Source organism: Schistocerca cancellata, chromosome 1, assembly GCF_023864275.1.
Source record: "Schistocerca cancellata isolate TAMUIC-IGC-003103 chromosome 1, iqSchCanc2.1, whole genome shotgun sequence".
Lineage (NCBI taxonomy): Eukaryota > Metazoa > Arthropoda > Insecta > Orthoptera > Acrididae > Schistocerca > Schistocerca cancellata.
The window spans coordinates 563,637,797-563,663,140 of NC_064626.1; the positions used below are offsets into that span (position 1 = coordinate 563,637,797).

General features: G+C 43.3%; 1 protein-coding gene across 1 annotated transcript in view; it reads right to left on the minus strand.

The window, feature by feature from the left end:
• LOC126181199 (CAD protein) overlaps positions 1–25,344 on the minus strand; it is a 572,589-nt gene that overhangs the window by 455,355 nt on the left and 91,890 nt on the right. The window contains exon 2 of the mRNA XM_049924752.1: positions 16–154. Coding sequence (XP_049780709.1) covers positions 16–154 — 139 coding nt within the window. The remainder of the gene's footprint in view (positions 1–15; positions 155–25,344) is intronic.

Here is a 25,344-nt window from a genome sequence, read left to right on the forward strand (position 1 = left end):
TTATCTCTCACTTACTGGGGAAGATCAAATTCATCTTTACTCTCATCTGTTACTCCATAGTTGCCAATCAAAGGATATGTAAGAACTAGGATTTGTGCATGGTATGATGGATCTGTAAGGGATTCCTGGTATCCAACCATTCCAGTCTGAAACACTAAGAAGACAATTTAAAGCTATTATTAGTGAGGATTCATAACATCAAATAATAAATTCAAAGTAAGTTTAGATTTTTCCACTTATGGAGGAAGGATACATTAGTGTATAATTTTTATAATCTTTTCTTGTTTAAAAGCATAAAAAATAGTAACTTAAGAGAATAATTCTGCTCTATCACACTTATATTGGCTGAGCCAAATTGTTTTCTTAAACTGTTAAATTACAGCTGTGGTCTTTCTTCCATTATCTATGGATGAAATTAAAATACAGAAGTGGAACTACTGCTACTAACTAATTACTACTAAAGTAACTAAAAGAGACAGGGAAATGTCCAGAATTTTATTAACTTCTTAAATGAGTGTTACAACAGAAACAGAACAACTCAGTGTTACTTTGACTTTTAGCTGATAGTTGGTCAATTGGGGAAGAGGAGGGCAAACAGCAAGGTCATCAGTCTCCTATCGTAAGGTGGCAGAAAGCATGGCAGGAACAATACAAACAGCACAGCCCAGTCAAGAAGAAAGGAAAATAGGCAAACAAAGAGGGAAAATAATAAATTTTATATAACAAGTTATGCTGCTATGGATATTATTTTTTTATTTGAACTATATGCATATTTCAGCTGTACACCCATCATCAGGTTATGTTTTCAAATCCTGACTTCCATGCAATATTGTAGATTATGTTGCTGTCTATTTGTTTACTGCCTATATTGTTATGGTGTTACTTTTGTAGTAATCAGTTGTGTTTTTCAGTATGTTCTGATGCTTCACTAATAATGGTCAGAAATAAACTTAGCAACCAGCTGAAATTTCACGACAGTAATTATGTCAGATGATCAGCGATATCATCTGAAATAGTTGCTGTCACGAAATTTCATCTGGATATTAAGTTTATTTCTGACCTTTATGAATGAAGTGTTGGAACATGCCGGAACACACAACTGATTGCTTCGAAAATAACAACGAAACAATATAGTTAGTAAACAAATACACAGGAACAGAATCAATGATACTGCATGGAAGTGAGGACTTACAAACAACCTGATGATTGCTACATAGCTGAAATAGACTTATAGTCGAAGTAAAACAATACCCATAGCAGTGTAACTGGTTATATAAAATTTATTATGTCGTTGGAAGATGTGTTATGCAGTAGGCCCAGAAGATTACAAAGAGGTAACAGGAATGTCAGGGCAGCAGGAAGAGGAAAGAACAGGAGAGGATGGAGGGAATCGGGGAGAACAGTGTGCCCCAGAAATGCTTGGCACGGTAGGGCAGCAGCAATGCCATTGGCTCATCCCAGTTCCCACACCATATCATGATCAAGAGAACCAAGGTGATGTAGAGGCAGGACCAAAGCCTCCATAACAAACACCAATGCTAACTGAAGAATTCCAATACCAGAGGAAAATTCAAGGACTTAAACTCGAGAGGGCAAACCAGTTTCACGAAGAAAACTGAAAACAGATTTAACCATGTATGGGTTGTCTGCTACACCCAGGACAAGGAAGGTGGAGGGCATATTTAGTGCGAAGGTCCAAAAGGTGGGGGTAGTCCAGTAAAATGTGGACCACCATGTGCGGGGATGGGGGGGCTTCAACTACAGAATGGAGGGGGGCAGGCCTCATTGTGGAGTAAAAAACCATGGGCCAACCTAATATGGCTGATACGAAGATTCCCATAGGGAGAGGTGGAGGGAAGAATGCCACATAGTAGGAGTCTCTTTGATTGTGTGACAGTGGGGTAGCCTCCCAAGAGTTGGCCCATGACTAAGGAAAAATGGATTTGCTGTGAAGCCACAAATCCACACCCAACAGTATCATGGGGAATGGGGGGTAGATGGCTCCTCTCCCAGCCCGATGATCAGCAAGTTAATTACCCGGGATCCCTATGTGGCCGGGAACCCACAGGAAATCAACAAAACAAGCAGCATTGTCAAAATTGGCGAGAAGATTATGGATAGCAGAGACCAAGGGGCAGTGGGAAACACAGTGAGTGATAGCCTGAAGGCCACTCATTGAGTCTATACACAAAAAAACTTGAGTGAGGGAGGACTGTTTAATAAAACAGAGGCCACCATAGATGGCCATCAATTCTGCAGTAAATACCCCAAACTTGGCAAGCAAGAGATGGTGTTTGATGCTAACAGAGGACGTGAAGGCATATCCCAAATAATTGCGGATTTAAAGCCATCAGTGTAAGAAACAATAGCATCCTGAAACTCCTGTGAGTGTGTTCAGAATAAAGAATGGAATGCCATGGGGGCAATGTAGGGTTTTGGACCTGAAGAGATCCATATGAATCCAAGACTGAGAAACAACTAACCCGGGAGGGGGGGGGGGGGGCAGAGGAGAGAATGGTTGGGAGAAGAGGACAATGAGGGGAGATGGAAATCACAGTCAAGAGAAGCGAGGCAGAATCCACCCATTAAACCCTCTCGAGCCCTAAGCTTTGAAAATAATAGAATAGGAGGGATGATCAGGGGAAGGGCGGATAGTGACAGCATAGGAACTGGGACCTCCGAACCAAAAGGGGAGGGATCCCAGCATCTGGAAGACTGTCAACAGGTCTAGTTTGAAAGGCAATGGTGGCTAGATTGATGATGATGGTGAAGCAGGTCAAAGAAGAGCAGTGTGGAAGGGGCAGCTGAACCATAAACTTGAAATCCATATTCGAGACGAGACAGGAGTAATGCCCAGTAAAGGCAAAAGAGAGACAAATGATCTGCACTACAAGAGGTGTGGGCAAGAAAGCTAAGAACATTGAGTTTACAAAAACATTCAACCTTCAGGTGACTGATACAGGACAACCAGTTAGGGGAGGGGGGCAAAAGATCAAAGGCAAACAAAGTGCTACATGTGACACTGTAATTGGTAGGGAAACCATCATTAAGAAGACACAGGTCTTGGTCTGCAAGAAACTTATCAATGAGGAGCCCCTGATTAGATGAAAAAGCACTGCTCCACAAAGGTTGATGGGCACTAAAATCCCCAAGGAGAAGGGAGGGAGGGGAGAGTTGCTGAAGGAGGCCAGTTAGGGCACCAGGTGAAGGTGGCCTGTCAGGAAGGAGATGGAGATTGCCAACCACCACTGGGTCAACACCCATCACAAAAAAATATGGGATGACTTCCCTAAATAAGAGGTCAAGCTCAGGTTGCGAGGATGATGGAAGATGTCAACATCTCTGGGGGCAGTGGAGGGGGCCTTGTTCTGGGACTCCTCCTCCTCCTCCTCCTCCTCCTCCTCCTCCTCCTCGAGCAGACTTCAAGATCCAGAACTGAAAGGCAGCAGGTACCTTGGGGTGTACAGACTGAGTTCCATGGCCAAGTTGTGGTAGCAGGCCTCTGACTTGAGAGATGGCAAGGAAGAGGGGTCCTGAGAGTGAATCCTCACCACCAGTGGGTGCAGAAGAAGAGGGACACTTTATCTGGAGAGGGGGAGCAGCACCCTGAGGGGAGGGCTTGGGAACTGCAGGGGAGGAGGATGGGTCTGGTGTAAGGAAGAGAAAGGAGGAGGAAAGCAAGTAACAGAGGAAAAGGTAGAAGTTACTGACACAGAGTGAGGTCTGCTATATTTCTGACAAGACACAGTCAAAAATCAAACAATGGAAAATCCAGGATGGAATGTAACAATATTATGACAAAGTAAGTTGCTAGTCACTGTATAGTGGAGATGCCGAGTCGCCGATAGGGGGGGGGGGGGGGGGGGGGGGGGGGGGGGGGAATTAAAACTTTTTGTACAGTAAAATGTGGACCACCATGTGCGGGGATGGGGGAGCTTCAACTACAGAATGGAGGGGGGGAGGCCTTATTGTGGAGTAAAAAACCATGGGCCAACCTAATATGGCTGATACGAAGATTCCCATAGGGAGAGGTGGAGGGAAGAATGCCACATAGTAGAAGTCTCTTTGATTGTGTGACAGTGGGGTAGCCTCCCAAGAGTTGGCCCATGACTAAGGGCAGATAGTGACGGCATAGTTAGTGTGTGTGTGTGTGTGTGTGTGTGTGTGTGTGTGTGTGTGTGTGTGTGTGTGTGTGTGTGTGTGTGTGTTTGGTGATGAAGGCCAAAGGTCAAAAGCTTCAGTTCTTTGTTGTGCCTATCTGCGACTCAGCATTTCCACTATATGGAGAGTAGCAACTTCCCTCCTCATAATATTGTTCACAGGACTTGGTATAAGATTAACAATCCAGGTACTTATACTCCTGTATCTTCTTTTCCTTCTTATATGCCACGCAATCTGGTGAGCAGAGAGAGTGATGGTCATGACAATTAATACACTCAGGTGGCACAACACAGTGACTCCCCTAATGGAGTGGGTGCCACATAGAGGGTCCACCATACATTGGTAAGAAATGTGCCCGAAACACATGTAAAGAAAGCACTTCAGAGGCAGTGGTGGTGAGGGGGGGGGGGGGGAGTACCAGTAACACACAACCTTGCAACCTTGACCTTCTCTGGGAGGGTATCTCCCTCCATAGCCAGAATAAAGGTGCCGGTATCAGTGTCATTGTCCTTATCACCTTCCTGCACACACCAAATAAAATCAATGCCCCAACATTCCAGACTGGTCAGGATATTCTCATCAGTTTGAAGTATGAGGTCCCTATGAAAAATGACTACCTTATCCATATTCAAAGACTATTAAGGAGTAATGGACACCGGGATGTCGTCAAGGTGAGTACAAGCACGAAGGCCTGCAGATTGGGCGGCAGAGAAAGTTTTTATAAGCAGTAATCCTGACCCCATCTTACTCATAAGCTCCACTTTACTTCACCAACCTTGCCTTCAATATTTTCCACAGAAAATAATGGCTCTAAGGCAGTGAACGTGTCCCTACCTGTCCTAGTATAGACCAAGTAGTGGGGATAGTGTTTCACCTCAAGCTGGTGGGCTTAGCCCTTCTCTCAGGGGGTAGCCAGGGAAGGGTAGTCCACAGGATCATAAGAAGCAGCATTCAATGATCTATTACCAAACTGAAGAGATGGCCATAGAAGAATGGCCAGTTTTTTGGAGCTTGATACATTTCATACGCAAAGCATCTGCCCTGATATTGCCCAGTGCTACCAGGGCTCTCCCCATTAGCACCACCCAGCCACAGCAAGGGCATCTGGCATGGCAGCCATTACCTGAAAAACTGATGCTCCAGAATGACAAGTAACCATTCCTAGGCATACATTGTGAGGCAACAGCTTAGGTATCAGAAGTGCAATCTCTGTGTTGTCAAAGTGCTTAGCCAGATGGGTACATAACAGCCTCATCATGCAGACTGGCTTCATGTGCTGGTCACCTAGCAGGACTAAGGTGGGGAAGGAAGAGGGGAGAGGAATCTGCACCATGAACACTAAGGATGGAGTTCTTCCCCAGATGGCACAAACAACAGAGAGAAACTTTAGAAGTGGAGGTCAAACCCCAAAGTGGGACCAAAAGCAACAAAAAGGATGGATGAAAAAGAAAAGAAAAGGGCAAAAAAATTTCAACATGCAGGGGAGGGGAGAGCGAGGACGGGGAGGAGGGAAGGGCATGGGGAAGGAAATTCAGCCTGGAAAGAAAAAATTATATGCAATAGTTCGGGGCCTGTGTGTCACACATGAAGGCATGAAAGAACTTTGAGTCCCCTGGGGGCTGTGGCTGGAAAAAAAAACTGGAAACCATAATGACCAATCTCTCACAGTAGTCATACACCTGACTCATTACATGCATACAACATAAAACAAAGCTCTTCATTTCAAATGCGTAACTCCTAAAGAAACTGTAAAAATCATAGAATTACTTAGAAGCTCCCACCCCATGAGTATGGTGGTGTATAAATTATCATCTTTTTTTTATTTTTTATTTTTTTTTGTTTTGGTTTTAGGGCGCAAAACTGCTATGGTCATTAGCGCCCAGTCCATGACTTAGGAAACAGTAAAAAACCAGAAATGGAAACCAGCAGCAATGGGAACGAAAGTCATAAAATTGGAGAAACTAAAAGCAGAAGGAAGGCTTAAAAATCCACTACAGAAAGGGGTTGGTTGTCCCCAAAAAAAGCTTCAAATGACTGACGTCATTTCACTGGCACTGATAAACTTGAGAACGCGATCGGCTGAGCGCGTGCCATCTGCTAAAATCGACAATATATCAGGCGACAGCTGTAGATGGGAGCATAACGGATTAAAATAGGGGCACTCAATTAAAAGGTGTCTTACCGCCCACAGCTGAGAGCAGTGGGGACAGAGTGGGGGAGGATCGCCGCTTAAAAGATGTTGATGGCTAAAAAAGACAGTGCCCTATCCAGAGTCTAGTTAAAATTACCTCCTCCCGACGACGTGTTCAGGAGGAAGAGGTCCAAGCACAGGGAAGAGCTTTCACGTCTCGCAATTTATTATGGGGAAGTGTCGACCAATGTGCGTGCCATAAAAGAACAACACGACGACATAAAATGCTCCGTAGATCGGCGAAGGGAATCGATTGAATAGCTGGCTGAAGAAGAGAGGCTGCAGCCTTACCTGCTATATTGGCCGCCTCATTTCCACAGATACCAAGGTGTCCCGGGAGCCAGAGGAACGCCACCGAGACGCCCACCAGGTGGAGCAAGCGCAGACAGTCCTGAATACGGTGGACCAGAGGGTGCACAGGGTAAAGAGCTTGGAGACTGAGGAGAGAGCTGAGAGCTGAGAGAATCTGAGCAGATAACGTACTGTATCCGCTGATGGCAGCGGATGTAGTGGACAGCCTGGAGAACAGCGTAAAGCTCCGCAGTATAAACCGAACACTGGTCGGGAAGCCGAAAGTGATTTGGGGTGTCGCCAACAATATAGGCACTCCCTACACCTAACGATGTTTTTGAGCCATCGGTGTAAATAAATGTGGCTTCCGTCATTTGTGCACATAGAGCAGCGAATGCCCGACGATAAACAAGTGAAGGGGTACCATCCTTGGGAAATCGACAAAGGTCACGTCTCCAGACGTAGGCACAAACCATACTCCCACAGGGGGAGAAAGAGAAGGAAAGAGCCAGAGGTGAGGGGAGGAGGGGCGAAGATGGGGGAGAGGGAAGGATGCGGAAAAGGAAGGTATGCAGCCCGGAAAGGAAGGAGGGCCACATTAGCTCGGGGTCCCGTGCTCGCTATGCACGTATCCACAAAGGATTTGTGGACCCCCTGGGGGTAATTATCATCTTAAAATTGTGTAGATTTAATCTCTCACTGTACAATATGTGTAACCAATCAAGGATAACTGGTGTACTTCCCAAAAGAGTAAATAATGTGGTAGTGATGCCAGTCAACAAAATTATACAGAGGCATGTAATATCTATCTATAAACCGATCACTATCTGCTGCCAGTGTTGAGGCATTTGAGGGAATTTGCGTATTAGGGCTTATAGCCACACTATACAAAACAGTTCACTGACACATTCAAAGTCTTGCTTTCATAAGGGGTTCTTCACAGGAAGAGCTATATTTGGCTTAATGGACAAAATTTTGAGTGAGCTAACTTTCAGAAAGTATCCATTGGGGATCTTCTGTGGCCTTGCTAAGGACAACTGTACATATTATACCATTTATTAAAAAGTTTCTACACTATGGCATGGAAGATGAACCACTGGTTCAGCTAGAATCTTTCATGCTCAACAGGCAGAATTATATCTTCTATGCTAATTATCTACCAACTGTGATTAAAGTAACAGAAAACAAATAGTACATAGTGATGTTTTCTGGTGATACAAGAACTGTGATCAAAGGGTCCAACTCCACAACGCAGACACTAACCATGAATACAAATGTTTCACAGCAAATAGCTTACGCCTCAATTCTTCAAAATTAATATAATGCAATTTTACACAACAAACAAAACCTACAAGTTCTTGAAATGGATACTAAGAATCAGAAAATTAATGAAGCCTCATACATAATATTCCTAGACATCAAAATAGGCCAACAGTTAAGATGGCATGAGCAAATTGATCAGCTGCTCATGAATCAGCTTAGCATGCTTTGCACTTCCTATGTTATTATCTTCTGGAGAAACTTTGCTGGAGCTGAAAAAGTTTTAAAATTTTGAAAATGAGAAGTGAGATTAATATATAGGGTTATTAAAAGAATATCCTGTAGGGATCTCATCAAACGTCTCAGGATACTTACAGTTGCAGGTTAATATATACTGATCAGCTGGAACATTATGACCACTGATCTACTATTGATATAAACCTGTCCAGGCAATAGCAGTGTCACCTGGTGAGGAATTACTTAGACTCATGTACAGTGCATATAGTATCAGTGGGCGTGCAGTGTATTTGTAAAATGTGGAAGGTGGGCGATCTATTTGAGTTTGACGAAGGGCAGATTGTGATGGCCCAGAGGCTCAGCACAAACATTCTGGAAACTGCGCAACTTTTAAGGTATTTGAGTGTCTTCAACATGTAGTGAAACAAAGGTGAAACTACATCCAGGCATCACTGAGTTGGGCAGCCACCACTTGTGACAGATGTCAGATGATGTAGGCTGGGCAGACTGGTAAAACAGGACAGGCAGCAAACTGTGGTGGAACTAACATCAAACTTTAATTTTGGGCAGAGAACAAGTGTGATTGAAGACACATTACACTGAACTTTCCTAATGATGAGTGTCTGCAGCTGACAACCCATGCATTTGCCAATGTTAATACCATGACATGGCAGCTACAACTGAAATGGCACATGACTATTGACTCTGGGCAGTGGTATGAGGTGGTGCATTGCATGGTCTGATGAATCCCAATACCTCCTCCATGATGTCAATGGGAGGGCACAAATCAGTCATCTTCCAGGGTAATAGCTCCTCGACATCTGTACTGCAGGACGGACACTGGCTGGTGGCGGCTCCATTATGCTCTGAGGAACATTCATGGGGGCATGCATGGGTCCAGCAGAGCTTGTGCAAGGTGCAATGACAACCAAGGCATATTGTATACTGGTTGCAGGCCATGTACACTCTTCATGACGATCACGTTTCCTGAAAGCAGTGGCAGTTTTCAAGAAGGTAATTCACTGTGTCGTAAGACCAGAAGTGTGATGGATTGGTTCAAGAAATGCAGTGTCAAGTTCCAATTGATGTGCTGACCCCCCCCCCCCCCCCCCAACTCGCAAGAACTGAACCCTATTGAACACATCTGGGATGTGATTGAACATGGCATCAGAGCTCATCAACCCCCTTCCTCGGAATTTATGGGAATTAGATAATGTGTATACAAATGTCATGTCAACTCCCTCCAGTGACCTGCCAGGTCATCCTTGGTTCCATGCCACAACACGTCACCACTGTTGCCCGTGCTGAAGGTGGGTATACTGGCTATTAGGTAGGTGCTCATAATGTTCTGCTTGATCAGTGTACATATTCCCTGATGATGCAGGTAGTCAGAAGAGAACAGCCATGCTCCTATTGTCTACCAGATGGTGAGCCAAGCACCACTAGAGACCACAGGCAGCACAGACCTATTATCTTATGCAAGGTACAATCGAAAACAAGCCCAGCTGTATCCTGAAGCCGACTGGTATTTAGGGCTGTGCTCAGCCAGACTTAACTAGTTCACTGAGTGAGTTTTCCTATGCCAGGTGCTGATTCCAAAGGATTCCTTCAATCAGGATTCTCACTTAAGCCTCACCTCTATGTTGTCACTTCGTTTCACATCTGCCCTCAACCCCTGGAGCTGTCAGATGTGGACTTCTAGTGTTTGATGTCTCCTTACTGAAGAAAATGGGATCTGCCATTGTGATAGACTTGTGGACTTCTGAATTTATTCCTGTTCAACTTTCAAATGGCTACACAATGGACTTAAGACAGTTTTGCTACCTGCAGGTCTGACTTTTATAAGGTGTGTGTTTAATGAACTTAGATGCAGTGACAATCTGACCAGCCTTCAGCCACCAGAAGTGTTGTTGTTCAGGTTCAAGAAGTGACTGACTATGTTTTGTCTCAATCCACATTCAAGTAGATGTATTATTGATCTCTGATAAATAAACTTGCTCAATCATTGCTACCTGGACATTTTTTGTGCCATCATCAGTGGATATATCATGTTTTTATGTTATTTATCAAAACTTACATAGTAAGTCCCTTCTACAATTCCTAGAAGCCTGCAATAACACTTATTGAATATCGTTTACAGTACAATCACCCTGCACTAAAGGTCATCCTCCATCAGGCCTCTACCTACCCTTCATCATGCCTTGAAGGGAGGAGTATCCTCTTCACGTATTTATCTCTAAGCGGTATTCTTCTGCTCACCTAATCTATGAAATGCCATTATGTACCCTTTGATAATGCAATTTCAGCAGCTGAATATTCCACAGTACATAATTTTTCGGACAGTGGCAAAGATCTCAGTAAGGAATTAACTGCCATCATAACAATTTACAACACAGTAAGACTAGCAGTATCTGTCTCTATCTGCTATAAAATAAAGGCCAAGCACTGTGAGGGTGAAATTCACGGGCAGATTGAAATTGTATACCAGATCATGACTAAATTGGATATTTGCCAGTCGGAGAATGCTCTCAGGGACTGAACTATCTGGGCATGCCTCATGACCCATTTCATAGCTCCACTCTGTCATCAGTACCCTTCCATTTCCCTACATACTGTCATTGTCACTGTGATGGAGGCACTGCTGCTACCACACACAACTGTTTGTAGGTGGACAATGTAGAGAGAGTTTCATATTCATAAAGAATTTTGATTGGCCACAGCAACAGTGGGCCTGCCATTTCTTTACTGAGGATTAGACAAATCCTAAGACAAGTTAAATTACTGCCCAATAACTAAATGTGCTACATTTGAGAAACATGAAGTTGATTAAGCTACTGACCAACTGAGGACCTCGAGAGCAAGTCGGAACATTGATAAAAAAAAAAAAAAAAACCACCAACCTACACAAATTAAATAACTGAAGGGCTACAGAATAATTGTACTCAACTCCAGATGTAATTGAAGATTTAAGAAAATATCAACCTGCTGTTATGTTATGTTTCCAATCATACTGTTATCATTGGAGGTGACAGTAGATTGGGATAATTACAGTTTTTGTAAGTGGTGCGAGTAACAAGACACCCTGTGAAACTTAGGGAAATGTCTTCTCTCAAAACTATTTGGAATAGGTATTTCAGAATCCTAGTCAGGACGGAAATCCATACATGATGGAATTAATTAGATCCAACTTCTTTCAGGATGGAACTGGCAGCATCAGTGACCAAGAGGTAATTGTAGCAGCACTGATTACCAGAGTACAAAGACCTACCAAAAAAGCACAAATATTTGTATGTGCAGCAAACAAGGAGGCAGTAGTGTCATATCTCAAGGAAAAACTTTGCCTATTTAGCTCTGGACAGGAGCATGTAGATGAACTGTGGCTGACAAAAGGAACCTTCATAGTATAGTCTGTGAAGAAATTATAATAGCTATTACTGCACGATAAGTGTAAACAGCAGCAAAGGGTTATAGACAGAGACATGTTAAATTAAATGCATTTCCTCAAATGTTTCTCAAATATGAAAATTATCTTCTGTCTAAAGTAGAGCACAATCAGTTCTTTTTTGCAGGTGATACTAGTATTGTAATCAATCCAAGCATACACACAATTACTGATAAACTTACTAAATTGGATGGATAAAAAATCTACTCACCAAGTGGCGACAGAACACACACATGAAAGACTGACATGAAAGACTGTTGTGGCTGGCAAGAAAGACTCTTTCTTTCTCATTCGGTATGGCAAGTCTCCCCCTGATGCAGGGTTCTGGTGACTTTCCCAACATATAACCTTTTTCCTAGACCTCTCCAGTCCTTTTCCTTCACCCTTCTTCCTTCCCCTTCAACCCTTCTGCCTGAAGAAAGAGCAACTTGCTCTAAAAGGTTGCCAATCACAACAGTCTTTTACATGTAAGTTCTGCTGCCACTTGGCGAGTAGATTTTTTATCTATCCAATTAAATAATTTTATCAAGCATACTCACAGCAACAGAAGAAATGGTAAACCATCTACACAACAGTGTCACTGACTGGTTTTATGTGAATGGTCTCACACTCAGTTTTAAAAAGACACAACATATTCAGTTCTATACATCTAGGGGTACTACACCGGTGATAAGTGCAACACTTGGTGAGGAAATAATAGAGTGGGAATTTCAAAATTCTTAGGTGTCGATACTGGCGAGATTTTAAACTGGAAATAGCACATTTTGCAACTCCTAAGACAACATGGATCATCCACATTTGCACTTAATAAGAATCATTGCAAATCTTGGGGGGAGAGATATCTGTAGGGTAACATATTTTGCAATTTTCATTTAATAATGTCACAGGAAATAATGTTCTAGGTAACTCATCTTTAAGGAAGAAAGTCTTCATTGCTCAAAATGTACTGCAAGAATCTTGTAAATGCATGTTTAAGGAGCTGGGCCTTCTGATTAGCACTTCACAGTATATTTATTACCTCATGAAGTTCGTTTTCAATAAGTCACTGTAGTACAAAAGAACGACAATGTTCACAAATCAAAAAAAGTTTTGCATCACTCCGGTCCCCAGAACTCCTGAAGATAGATGTTGACTGTGGATATTGTATCACAGACACAGTCCCGTTGACTGTTCAGAGATGTCACTAAACCCGCCCAAAGATGTAAACAACCCTGCATGAGGAGTGCCTATTAGACGGAGAGGGTACAACAGCCGATCAGTTCCAGTCATTCCACCAGGAAGGAGGTCCACGGCTCTTGAAGTCTGTAGTTCAACCACGCCTAGACAGTCAATATTGCAAGTCCATCACGTCCGCAGTGTTACTTTGTGCCAGGAAGGGCATTCAACAAGGGAAGTGTCCAGGTGTCTCTGAGGGGGGAGTCATTCCAGATGTGGAAAGGGTCCTTCCGGATGCCATGAAGGGTACAGGGTGCACCCATCTGCAGGTGGTCGCTCATGTCGGCACCAATGATGTGTGTCGCTATGGATCGGAGGAAATCCTCTCTGGCTTCCGGCGGCTATCTGATTTGGTGAACACTGCCAGTCTCGCTAGCGGGATGAAAGCGGAGCTCACCATCTGCAGCATTGTCGACAGGACTGACTGCGGACCTTTGGTACAGAGCCGAGTGGAGGGTCTGAATCAGAGGCTGAGACGGTTCTGCGACCATGTGGGCTGCAGATTCCTCGACTTGCGCCATAGGGTGGTGGGGTTTCGGGTTCCGCTGGATAGGTCAGGAGTCCACTACACGCAACAAGTGGCTACACGGGTAGCAGGGGTTGTGTGGCGTGGGCTGGGCGGTTTTTTAGGTTAGATGGCCTTGGGCAAGTACAGAAAGGGCAACAGCCTCAACGGGTGCGGGGCAAAGTCAGGACATGCGGGGACCAAGCAGCGATCGGTATTGTAATTGTAAACTGTCGAAGCTGCATTGGTAAAGTATCTGAACTTCAAGCGCTGATAGAAAGCACCGAAGCTGAAATCGTTATAGGTACAGAAAGCTGGCTGAAGCCAGAGATAAATTCTGCCGAAATTTTTACAAAGGTACAGACGGTGTTTAGAAAGGATAGATTGCATGCAACCGGTGGTGGAGTGTTTGTCGCTGTTAGTAGTAGTTTATCCTGTAGTGAAGTAGAAGTGGATAGTTCCTGTGAATTATTATGGGTGGAGGTTACACTCAACAACCGAGCTAGGTTAATAATTGGCTCCTTTTACCAACCTCCCGACTCAGCAGCATTAGTGGCAGAACAACTGAGAGAAAATTTGGAATACATTTCACATAAATTTTCTCAGCATGTTATAGTCTTAGGTGGAGATTTCAATTTACCAGATATAGAATGGGACACTCAGATGTTTAGGACGGGTGGTAGGGACAGAGCATCGAGTGACATTATACTGAGTGCACTATATGAAAATTACCTCGAGCAATTAAACAGAGAACCGACTTGTGGAGATGACATCTTGGACCTACTGATAACAAACAGACCCGAACTTTTCGACTCTGTAAGCGCAGAACAGGGAATCAGTGATCATAAGGCCGTTGCAGCATCCCTGAATATGGAAGTAAATAGGAATATAAAAAAGGGAGGAAGGTTTATCTGTTTAGCAAGAGTAATAGAAGGCAGATTTCAGACTGCCTAACAGATCAAAACGAAAATTTCTGTTCCGACACTGACAATGTTGAGTGTTTATGGAAAAAGTTCAAGGCAATCGTAAAATGCGTTTTAGACAGGTACGTGCCGAAATAAAACTGTGAGGGACGGGAAAAACCCACCGTGGTACAACAACAAAGTTAGGAAACTACTGCGAAAGCAAAGAGAGCTTCACTCAAAGTTTAAACGCAGCCAAAACCTCCCAGACAAACAGAAGCTAAACGATGTCAAAGTTAGCGTAAGGAGGGCTATGCGTGAAGCGTTCAGTGAATTGGAAAGTAAAATTCTATGTACCGACTTGACAGAAAATCCTAGGAAGTTCTGGTCTTGCGTTAAATCAGTAAGTGGATCGAAACAGCATATCCACACTCCGGAATGATGAAGGCATTGAAACAGAGGATGACACGCGTAAAGATGAAATACTAAACACCTTTTTCCAAAGCTGTTTCACAGAGGAAGACCGCACTGCAGTTTCTTCTCTAGATCCTCGCACAAACGAAAAAATGGCTGACATCGAAATAAGTGTCCAAGGAATAGAAAAGCAACTGGAATCACTCAACAGAGGAAAGTCCACTGGACCTGACGGGATACCAATTCGATTCTACACAGAGTACGCGAAAGAACTTGCCCCCCTTCTAACAGCCGTGTACCGCAAGTCTCTAGAGGAACGGAAGGTTCCAAATGATTGGAAAAGAGCACAGGTAGTCCCAGTCTTCAAGAAGGGTCGTCGAGCAGATGCGCAAAACTATGGACCTATATCTCTGACGTCGATCTGTTGTAGAATTTTAGAACATGTTTTTTGCTCGAGTATCATGTCGTTTTTGGAAACCCAGAATCTACTATGTAGGAATCAACATGGATCCCGGAAACAGCGATCGTGTGAGACCCAACTCGTTTTATTTGTTCATGAGACCCAGAAAATATTAGATACAGGCTCCCAGGTAGATGCTATTTTCCTTGACTTCCGAAAGGCGTTCGATACAGTTCCGCACTGTCGCCTGATAAACTAAGAGCCTACGGAATATCAGACCAGCTGTGTGGCTGGATTGAGGAGTTTTTAGCGAACAGAACACAGCATGTTGTTATCAATGGAGAGACGTCTACAGACAAAGTAACCTCTGGCGTGCCACAGGGGAGTGTTATGGGACCATTGCTTTTCACAATATATATAAATGACCTAGTAGATAGTGTCGGAAGTTCCATGCGGCTTTTCGCTGATGATGCTGTAATATACAGAGAAGTTGCAGCATTAGAAAACTGTAGCGAAATGCAGGATGATCTGCAGCGGATAGGCACTTGGCGCAGGGAGTGGCAACTGACCCTTAACATAGACAAATGTAATGTATTGCGAATACATAGAAAGAAGGATCCTTTATTGTATGATTATATGATAGCAGAACAAACACTGGTGGCAGTTACTTCTCTAAAATATCTGGGAGTATGCGTACGGAATGATTTGAAGTGGAATAATCATATAAAATTAATTGTTGGTAGGGCGGGTACCAGGTTGAGATTCATTGGGAGAGTCCTTAGAAAATGTAGTCCATCAACAAAGGAGGTGGCTTACAAAACACTCGTTTGACCTATACTTGAGTATTGCGCATCAGTGTGGGATACGTACCATATCGGGTTGACGGAGGAGATAGAGAAGATCCAAAGAAGAGCGGCGCGTTTCGTCACAGGGTTATTTGGTAACCGTGATAGCGTTACGGAGATGTTTAACAAACTCAAGTGGCAGACTCTGCAAGAGAGGCGCTCTGCATCGCGGTGTAGCTTGCTCGCCAGGTTTCGAGAGGGTGCGTTTCTGGATGAGGTATCGAATATATTGCTTCCCCCTACTTATACCTCCCGAGGAGATCACGAATGTAAAATTAGAGAGATTAGAGCGCGCACGGAGGCTTTCAGACAGTCGTTCTTCCCGCGAACCATACGCGACTGGAACAGGAAAGGGAGGTAATGACAGTGGCACGTAAAGTGCCCTCCGCCACACACCGTTGGATGGCTTGCGGAGTATAAATGTAGATGTAGATGTAGTGAACCAAAGCCATGTTGTTCGGACATGGAGGAGATACAGAGAGACAGGAACTGTCAATGACATGCCTTGCTCAGGCCGCCCAAGGGATACTACTGCAATGGATGACCACTACCTACGGATTATGGCTTGGAGGAACTCTGACAGCAACGCCACCATGTTGAATAACGCTTTTTGTGAACACACAGGACGTCTTGTTATGACTCAAACTGTGTGCAATAGGGTCCATGATGTGCAACTTCACCCCCGACATCCATGGTTAGGTCCATCTTAGCAATCACGACTCCATGCAGCACACTACAGATGGACCCAACAACATACCGAAAGGACAGCTCAGAATTGGCATCATGTGCTCTTCACTGATAAGTGTCGCATGTGCCTTCAACAAGATAATCGTCTGAGACATGTTTGGAGGCAACCTGGTCATGCTGAACGCCTTAGATACACTGTCTGGCGGGTGAAGCAAGGTGGAGGTTCCCTGCTGTGATGATGATGTTTGGTTTGTGGGGCGCTCAACTGCGTGGTTATCAGCGCCCGTACAATTTCCCAACCTTTGCTCAGTCCAATTTCGCCACTGTCCTGGATGATGATGAAATGATGAGGACAACACAAACACCCAGTCATCTCGAGGCAGGTGAAAATCCCTGACCCCGCCGGGAATCGAACCCGGGACCCCATGGTCGGGAAGCGAGAACGCTACCGCGAGACCACGAGCGGCGGACGGAGGTTCCCTGCTGTTTTGGGGTGGCATTATGTGGGACCAACATGCACCGCTGGTGATCATTGAAGGAACCATAAAGGCTGTACGATACGTGAATGCCATCCTCCGACATAGTGCAACCTTATCGGAAGCATTTTGGCAAGGCATTCATCTTCATGGATGACAATTCGCACCCCCATCATGCACATCTTGTGAATGATTTCCTTCAGGAGAACGACATTGCTTGACTAGAGTGGCCAGCATTTTCTCCAGACATGAACGCTATCAAACATGCCTGGGATAGATTGAAAAGGGCTGTTTATGGATTATGTCACCCACCAACCATTCTGAGGGATCTAAGCTGAATCGCTGTTGAGAAGTGGGACAACCTGGACCAACAGTGCCTTGATGAACTTGTTGATAGTATGCCACGACGAATAAAGGCATGCATCAATGCAAGAGGATGTGCTACTGGATATGTACAACAATCTGGACCACCACCTCTGAAGGTCTCACTGTATGGTGGTACAACATGCAATGTGTGGTTTTCATGAGCAATATAATGGGTGGAAATGATGCTTATGTTGATATCTATTCCAATTTTCTGTATAGGTTCCGGAACTCTCAGAACCAAGGTGATGCATAACTTATTTTGATGTATGTACATAATTACAATACAATGAGGAAAAATGGCATTCATTACTCCAAATTAAGGATATCTTTAGCACTGGAGGTGTGCACAATGATCTATTTTTGATTGCTTACCAAGTTACATAAAATGTTTAAAAAAACACAGTAAAATTTGAAAACAAACTGAAAATTTCTTCCTGACAATTCCTCCTATTACAGTGAAAAATTCTATTATTGTAAGAGGTCGCGGGCAGGAATTACTAAGTCACATCTGTATATTTAAAATAAACTTATAAATATTCAGCATACATCACTATGAGCAAATCAATTTGCGATGTGAATGTAAAATGACTTGTTCCACATCATTACCAATTATTGTGCAAAATGATCCTTTGATCATGAAACTAACCAACAAACTCCCTAGTAAAAGCTTGTTTTGTAACAAAAGGAAGCGGGGCTACCTATCACGAAGATTGCATGCTGTATACATATATTGAACTAGCCCTTCAAACCAGTTAAATAAGAAGAAATATCTCAAAAGGTATGGTTCTGTAAAGAGAACGACTTTGCTTATCTCTAGTGTTGATGCTTCATACATAAAAAGAAACTAAACGTGTATGGGCCGAAACAGTATTCCATTTGGTTAATGGGATTTAATACACAAGAATACAGAAGCACTTACGGTAAAATGAAACACATAAAAAGAACGATGATCCCGTCACCTCTTGGTAAGTTTTCAAAGTGGTGTGGAAACTGATAAGTTGCTTTAGATATAAAGAAGTGTAGAACTGTACCCTCCAGAAAACGTTGAAAAGGGATATGAAATGGAATGATTACATAGGTTCAGTCGTAGGAAAAGCAGGTAGTAAATTTTGTTCATTAAGAAGATACTACGAAAATGCATTCTACTTACAACTTCGACATTTCTTACATTCGTACGACCCGTCCTATAATGTTAGTCAAATGTGTGGTACATACCCGCCAACTCTCCCGTTTTGAGCGGGATACTCCCAACTTTCCAGTTCTCGTGCCTCACGATTATTCCATTATTCCTCCCGATTTTTAACTAATAACACTCATACCTGAATTACTTGTTTTGAAAACCCGCCGTTTCAATTTTATGGCAAATGATCGGAAGCCTTCGCTCATTAGTTGTTTTTAAACGTATCTAAGTTTACAGAAATCAGGAAGTCGCGCGCGATCTGTATATAGACTTATTTTTCCTCTTTCCCTCACATTTTGTAGAATGTATACTCTTATTGTTCAGAGTTGTTATCTGTTTGGACTTGTGTTTGTATGTTGCTTTGTGTTCAAGTGACGTCGCTTATTATTTAAAGTTTTTATATCGGTTTAAATCTCTGGTGTGGATGATTTGAGTGTTATGGTATCTTGTTACGTGAATACCTGCAAGGTTTTATTTTTATGTGAGCGGTTATTTCAAGTGTATCTTATTCGTCGTAATCTTAGTACTCTGATTCAGGGTGCTCGGCTAGTGTGTGTTTATTAATGCGGACACACTTTTGCGACCATCTTAGTTTTTTTATTTGAAACAGACAACCGTACCAACCTATTGTACCGATACCTGGGCTACGCTGTAGCTAAGGGGTATGAAATCAAGTTTTGGGTAGTTCAATTGTTTTCGTGTCTGTACTTATAGCCATTGTCTACCTTTGTAGCGTCATAGTGAAAGACTATCAACAGGTGTCTCTGAATTATACTGAGAATGATCCGCAATTTTTATTTTTTGTACCTCCTGATTTTTAAAACAGTTACCCTACTTTTGGTTTTTACAGGTTGGCAGGAATGCAAATAAGGTAGATACTGAATTTACACAAAAGAGGCCAGCATGAAGAATGACAGGTTTGTTCTACCCATGGGAGAGCGTACGGAGATTCTGAAAAACATGACTTGCAGATGCATGAAGATAGATGAAACCTACGCCGTTTACGGCTACTTACAGAGCTTAAGAAGCTAACTGTAAGTGATGCATCTAGGACACAAAAAAAACCTCGCTATCGCTCCTATAGGAGACGGGAAGAAATGCAGTCATTCTTTCTGCGCTCCATGTGTGAATGGAACGAGAGAAATCCGTAATAACTGTTAAAGTGGGTACTTTTGCATAGTATAGATGTGTATGTCGACAGCGAAATAAATGAAGCAAAACAAATCGTTCAAACGGCTCTGAGCACTATGGGACGTAACATCTCAGGCCATCAGTCCCCTAGAACTTAGAACTACTTAAACCTAACTAATCTAAGGACACCACACACAGCCATGCCCGAGGCAGGATTCGAACCTGCGACCGCAACGGTCGCGCGGTTCCAGACTGAAGCGCGTAGAACCACTCTCCCATAGCGGCCGGCTGAAGCAAAACATTCACACAACACGTGAAAACTTTTATTCTGTTGTACAGTTATGCTGATATAAAAAGTGCTGTATTACTATATTACTGCAGCCTTTACGAGCGTTTCTGCCTGCGCTCTCTCTCTCTCTCTCTCTCTCTCTCTCTCTCTCTCTCTCTCTCTCTCTGAGGGTACACCAGTACACGAACAGTTTATGTTCTCACCTCGAAATTCTACAGGTATTTGCATAACATTCAGAAAACTTTTGTACAGTACATATTGGAAGTGCCACGGGTCGTAACGTGAAATGTCTGTCTCTTCATGACTTGCGTACGCTAGGAAATGAACAGCCAAATATTGGTGACAAGAAAGGACAAATTTTATTGCTGTCCGCTTCACTGGCAGCAATTAAAGCTGCCCTGTCATGCCTAACCATTCGCACGAAAATCGCCACATATTTCGCAAAGAAGCAAAATATTTATTTCATCCTTTCGTGTCTGTTCTCTTAGTATCTCTAGAGGGCTTGATCATTGATGCGCCATAAACTGGCATTTAATTGTAATGCTGATGTGTTTGTGATAAATCTTCAATGCATAGTTACCCTGAAATAGCGTATGTTAGTTATAACACAAAACATCTAAATACGCCAGAGTCAATACGGCATCTGCCGCATCAAATTAAGCGTAATTTGGAGTCAGTACTTTTGGTGTAATTCTGCTTTTAACGTGTACTCCATTCGCCTTCCGACGAAACAATTTTGCACCATGGGTTTGCCGATCAGAGCCTTCTCCAGAGCTCATTTACGCCAGTTGTTCACCAGCAGCAGATGTGTTGTCATCGTCGGGCATGCAGTGTCCTCGCAGACAGCCTTTGTTTCCGTGCAATTTCGTACGCTACTTTTGTTCTGGCGAGTGATGGAAATAATCAGAACAACGAAATGGAAGCCATGTGTACAAGTATGGTCGTCGCTACCGGGTGAACGGAAAATGTGGTGAGTGTATGAGCTGGTTGTGAGTGAATTCCCAAGTGCTGATACCGTTTAAAAATTGCAAATGGCAGAACCACAGCCGAATAGCAACGTTCTTGCCCACCTGACAAGCTGATGTGCAGGTTAAGTAACGATTGCGTAACTGCAGGAAAAAGGGCAAAAAGAAAAAAAAAAAAAAAAAACAGTGGCCGTTTTCGAAATTTATAAAGGCCAGTTTCGATATTTGAAATCTCAAACTAAGATTTCGTCGCAAAAATGCCAAATTATGAAACTTTAAGACTGCATTGTGTAAAGCAAGAAGGGAAGCTATTGGGACGACACAGGACCCTGACCGCTCAGAGGCTCAACTGGGCGAAGACACATTGAAATCAACTGAAGGTAATAGTTTTGTAAATTACGATGGGTCTGTTCCCGACAAAGGAATCTTGCTGCTCAGTTATGAAGTGGAGAAAATTGTTTGTGAAAAAGGAACTGTTCTTACGACAGGACCAAGTTAAAAAAAAATGGTTCAAATGGCTCTGAGCACTATGGGACTTAACATCTGTGGTCATCAGTCCCCTAGAACTTAGAACTACTTAAACCTAACTAACGTAAGGACATCACACACATCCATGCCCGAGACAGGATTCGAACCTGCGACCGTAGCAGTCCCGCGGTTCCGGACTGAGCGCCTAGAACCGCTAGACCACCGCGGCCGGCACAGGACCAAGTCACACAACTGTACGTATTAACATCGGAGACACAGAAGAAGAGATGGATGTATTTCCTGTTGTATTTGCTTTGCTCCCAGACAGACGTGAAAATACAAATGAACTTTTTACTGGACTGAAGTACGAGATGCCTGGGTGGTCACCGAAAACTGCAGTGCTAGACCTTGAAATGTGTACAGTTAAAATTATAAACATGTTGTTCCCCAAAACATCACTTTCCCGTTTCAATTTCACTTCAACTAATGTCTGTGGAAGAAAGTACAAGAATTGGGGTTACTGGAGACTTCAGGGATGGAGAGTAGTCCAGATTGTTTCTTCGGGTGTGTGCTGCAGTGGCTCACCTTCCACCGAAGAGTTGATAAAAGTGTGTACTGTAATGATGGAGGAAATGACCAGTGGAGGGGAGGTCACGATATTCGCAGATTGTATGATCGACGAATGGTTGGAAAATTCTAGCGTAACAGTTGAAATATAGAACGTTTTTAACCAGTGGCACAGGACAATGGATACTGTTGAAGGCTGACATAGGAAACTAAAGTCAAATCAAAAATGTGCAAACGAAGGGGAGACCGGGGTACATTTATGCAGAGTAATTTTCTCAGGTACCACGTTTACTAGGGCGTTACCGACAAGGAAAGGTTAGTACTGTTATCTACTGAGGAGTCTTACAAATTTCACAGCACTAGTCTTGATGCGAAATATGTATTTGTGTTTCTATGCAACGTGTGTAAATTTCGCTAAATATCGAAGCTCCTAGACTCTAGAGAGTGTACCTTTTAGAAATGAGAATAGATAAATATATGTTCATTCGGCTAGCCGCGCGGTCTAACGCACTGCTTCCCGGGCGGGAAGGCGTGCCGGTCCCCGGCCTGTGGATGATTTTTAAGGCGGTTTTCCATCTGCCTCGGCGAATGCGGTCTGTTTCCCCTTATTCCGCCTCAGTTACACTATGTCTGCGACTGCTGCGCAAACACTGTCTCCACGTACGCTTACACCATAATAACTCTACCACGCAGACATTTGGGGTCACACTCGTCTGGTATGAGACGTTCCCGGGAGTGGGGGCGGGGAGTCCACTGGGACCGAACCGCACAGTAACCCTGGGTTCGATGTGGGGCGGTGGTGTGGTGAGTGGACTGCTGTAGTCTATTGTGGGGTTGTGAACCACTGAGGGCTACGGCGGGGACTCCGTTTCTAGGTCCCCAGTTCAAAACATACATACATACATACATACACACATACATATGTTCATTTACAGGTGATCATTTTATTTTATGAGGTGGTTGTTGTTGTTGTGGTCTTCAGTCCAAAGACCTGTTCGATGCAGCTGTCCACGAAACTCTGTCCTGTGCGTGCCTCTACATCTCTGAATAACTACTGTAACCCAATTGAATCTGCTTACTGTATTCATGTCTTTGTTTCCCCATACGTAGCTTCTATTCTCTTTTTGTCTAAACTGTTGATCGTCCGCCGGCCGTAGTGGTGAAGCGGTTCTATGCGCTTCAGTCCGAAACCTCGCGACTGTTACGGTCGCAGGTTCGAATCCTGCCTCGGGCATGGATGTGTGTGATGTCCTTAATTAGTTCTAAGTAGGGGACATGACCTCAGATGTTAAGTTCCATAGTGCTCAGAGCCATTTTTTTGTTGTTGTTGATCGTCCATGTTTCACTTCCATAAATTACAAAACTCCATACAAATACCTCCAGAAAAGACTTCCTAATCCTTGACTCTATATTCAATGTTAATAAATTTCTCTTCTTTAGAAATGCTTTTCTTGCCACTGCCAGTCTACATTTTATATCCTGTCTTCTTTGGCCATCAACAGTTATTTTGCTGCCCAAATAGCAAAAATCATCCACTACTTAAATGCCTCGTTTCCTTATCTAATTCCATTATCATCCCCTGATTTAATTAGACTACATTTTATTATCCTTGTTTTTCTTCTGTTGATATTCCTTTTTTATCTTCCTTTCAAGATCCTAACATCAGCATAGTTTGGAAGCCTGAAACTGACTACTGTAGTTCCGAAACTAATTCAGACATAGCAATGGGGCACAGTTATGCAGTTTTGTTGGGGAACGTTTACATACTACTCTAAATTCCAATCCTAATCGATATCCCACATAAAGGAAATTTTAGGACGACAGCAGTTGTAAAAACAGTCTGAAAAAATAAAGGCACGTGACAATAAAAGGTAGATATACCTAAAAAGGTATCTGAACCTCATCAATCTCAAGCATAAAAAAATTAATTTTATGAGAGCAAGGACTGATGCGGACGAGAAATTGCTGAAAGCCAGAACAAGGAAGAATGGTTCAAATGGCTCTGAGCACTATGGGACTCAACTTCTGAGGTCATTAGTCCCCTAGAACTTAGAACTAGTTAAACCTAACTAACCTAAGGACATCACAAACATCCTTGCCCGAGGCAGGATTTGAACCTGCGACCGTAGCGGTCTCGCGGTTCCAGACTGCAGCGCCTAGAACCGCACGGCCACTTCGGCCGGCCAAGGAAGAATGTCGATAAGCCTACTTCTGATATCATTAGTGTTCTGCCCCAGGCTGGTTTTCACTTGGTAACCATCCATGGTCTTCTGTCTCCTGCCATCCTCTTCAGGTCCGCATAATTTCCGCTTCCCTGATGTCTTTCATCTCTTATCTCCTCCTTCCTCTCACAAACTGGACCTTCGTGAATTGTCTGTTAGCAAGCACTCCCATGTCAACAAATGTTTCATTCAGCTGTTCTGCCTTTCTCTTATAACTTGCAGCAGTCTGTTAAAACGGATCGAAATTGACTTTGTATTGACTGCTTGAAAAACCAGTCAAAAGGAAATCAAGAATAGGTCCAGCGCCTTATATGTAAAATATGGGCTCACAACGATTGTGTCACAGGAAACATTTTTGCGTGCATAAATTGCAACTCTGACAATGCTGGTGAATAGGCCATTAATTAACATTCAAACTTCTATGTCGGCCATATTGTGCTAAAAGATCGAAGTTCGCCAAAAAATTTGTTGACTACCTGTAAAATTTTTGTATTTTACCATGTTGATTGGTACAAGCAAGCCTGTAATTTTGTTTACCGCCAATGTAACTCATTTTGAATATTTATTAGTGTGATTTGTTTACTCATTATATGTTTTGTGATATGTGTAAATGTCCCCTCATACGTGCATAAACTTGCCTCTTACCCAGGGCATACGCAATTGACTTTAGCCTGGTGATAAGTTCCTATGGCACAAACTGCTGAGGTCATCGGTCCTTTGGCTTACGCACTGCTTAATCTAACTTAATCTAACTTTAACTTGCGCTAAGGACAACACACACACACACACACACACACACACACACACACACACACACACACACACACACACACACACACACACACACAAGGGAGGACTAACTTCCGACGGGAGGAGCCGTGCGAACCGTGGCAAGGCGCCTTAGATCGCGCATCCAGGGTGTTACTCAGGTGACCAGTGTACACGCATTCTCCGGTAACTAAAGATTTAACTGTCTTCAACTAAAAGGTTGGTTCACATGTGAAGTGCTTTACTAGACATGGTCCTTTTGGACAGGGTACATACATATTCCTCCGACTTTTGCACCGTCTTGCCCAGTTAGTTAGGGTATCTACAATTTAATGCATGGGGCAACTTCGCGTTTTGTCAGA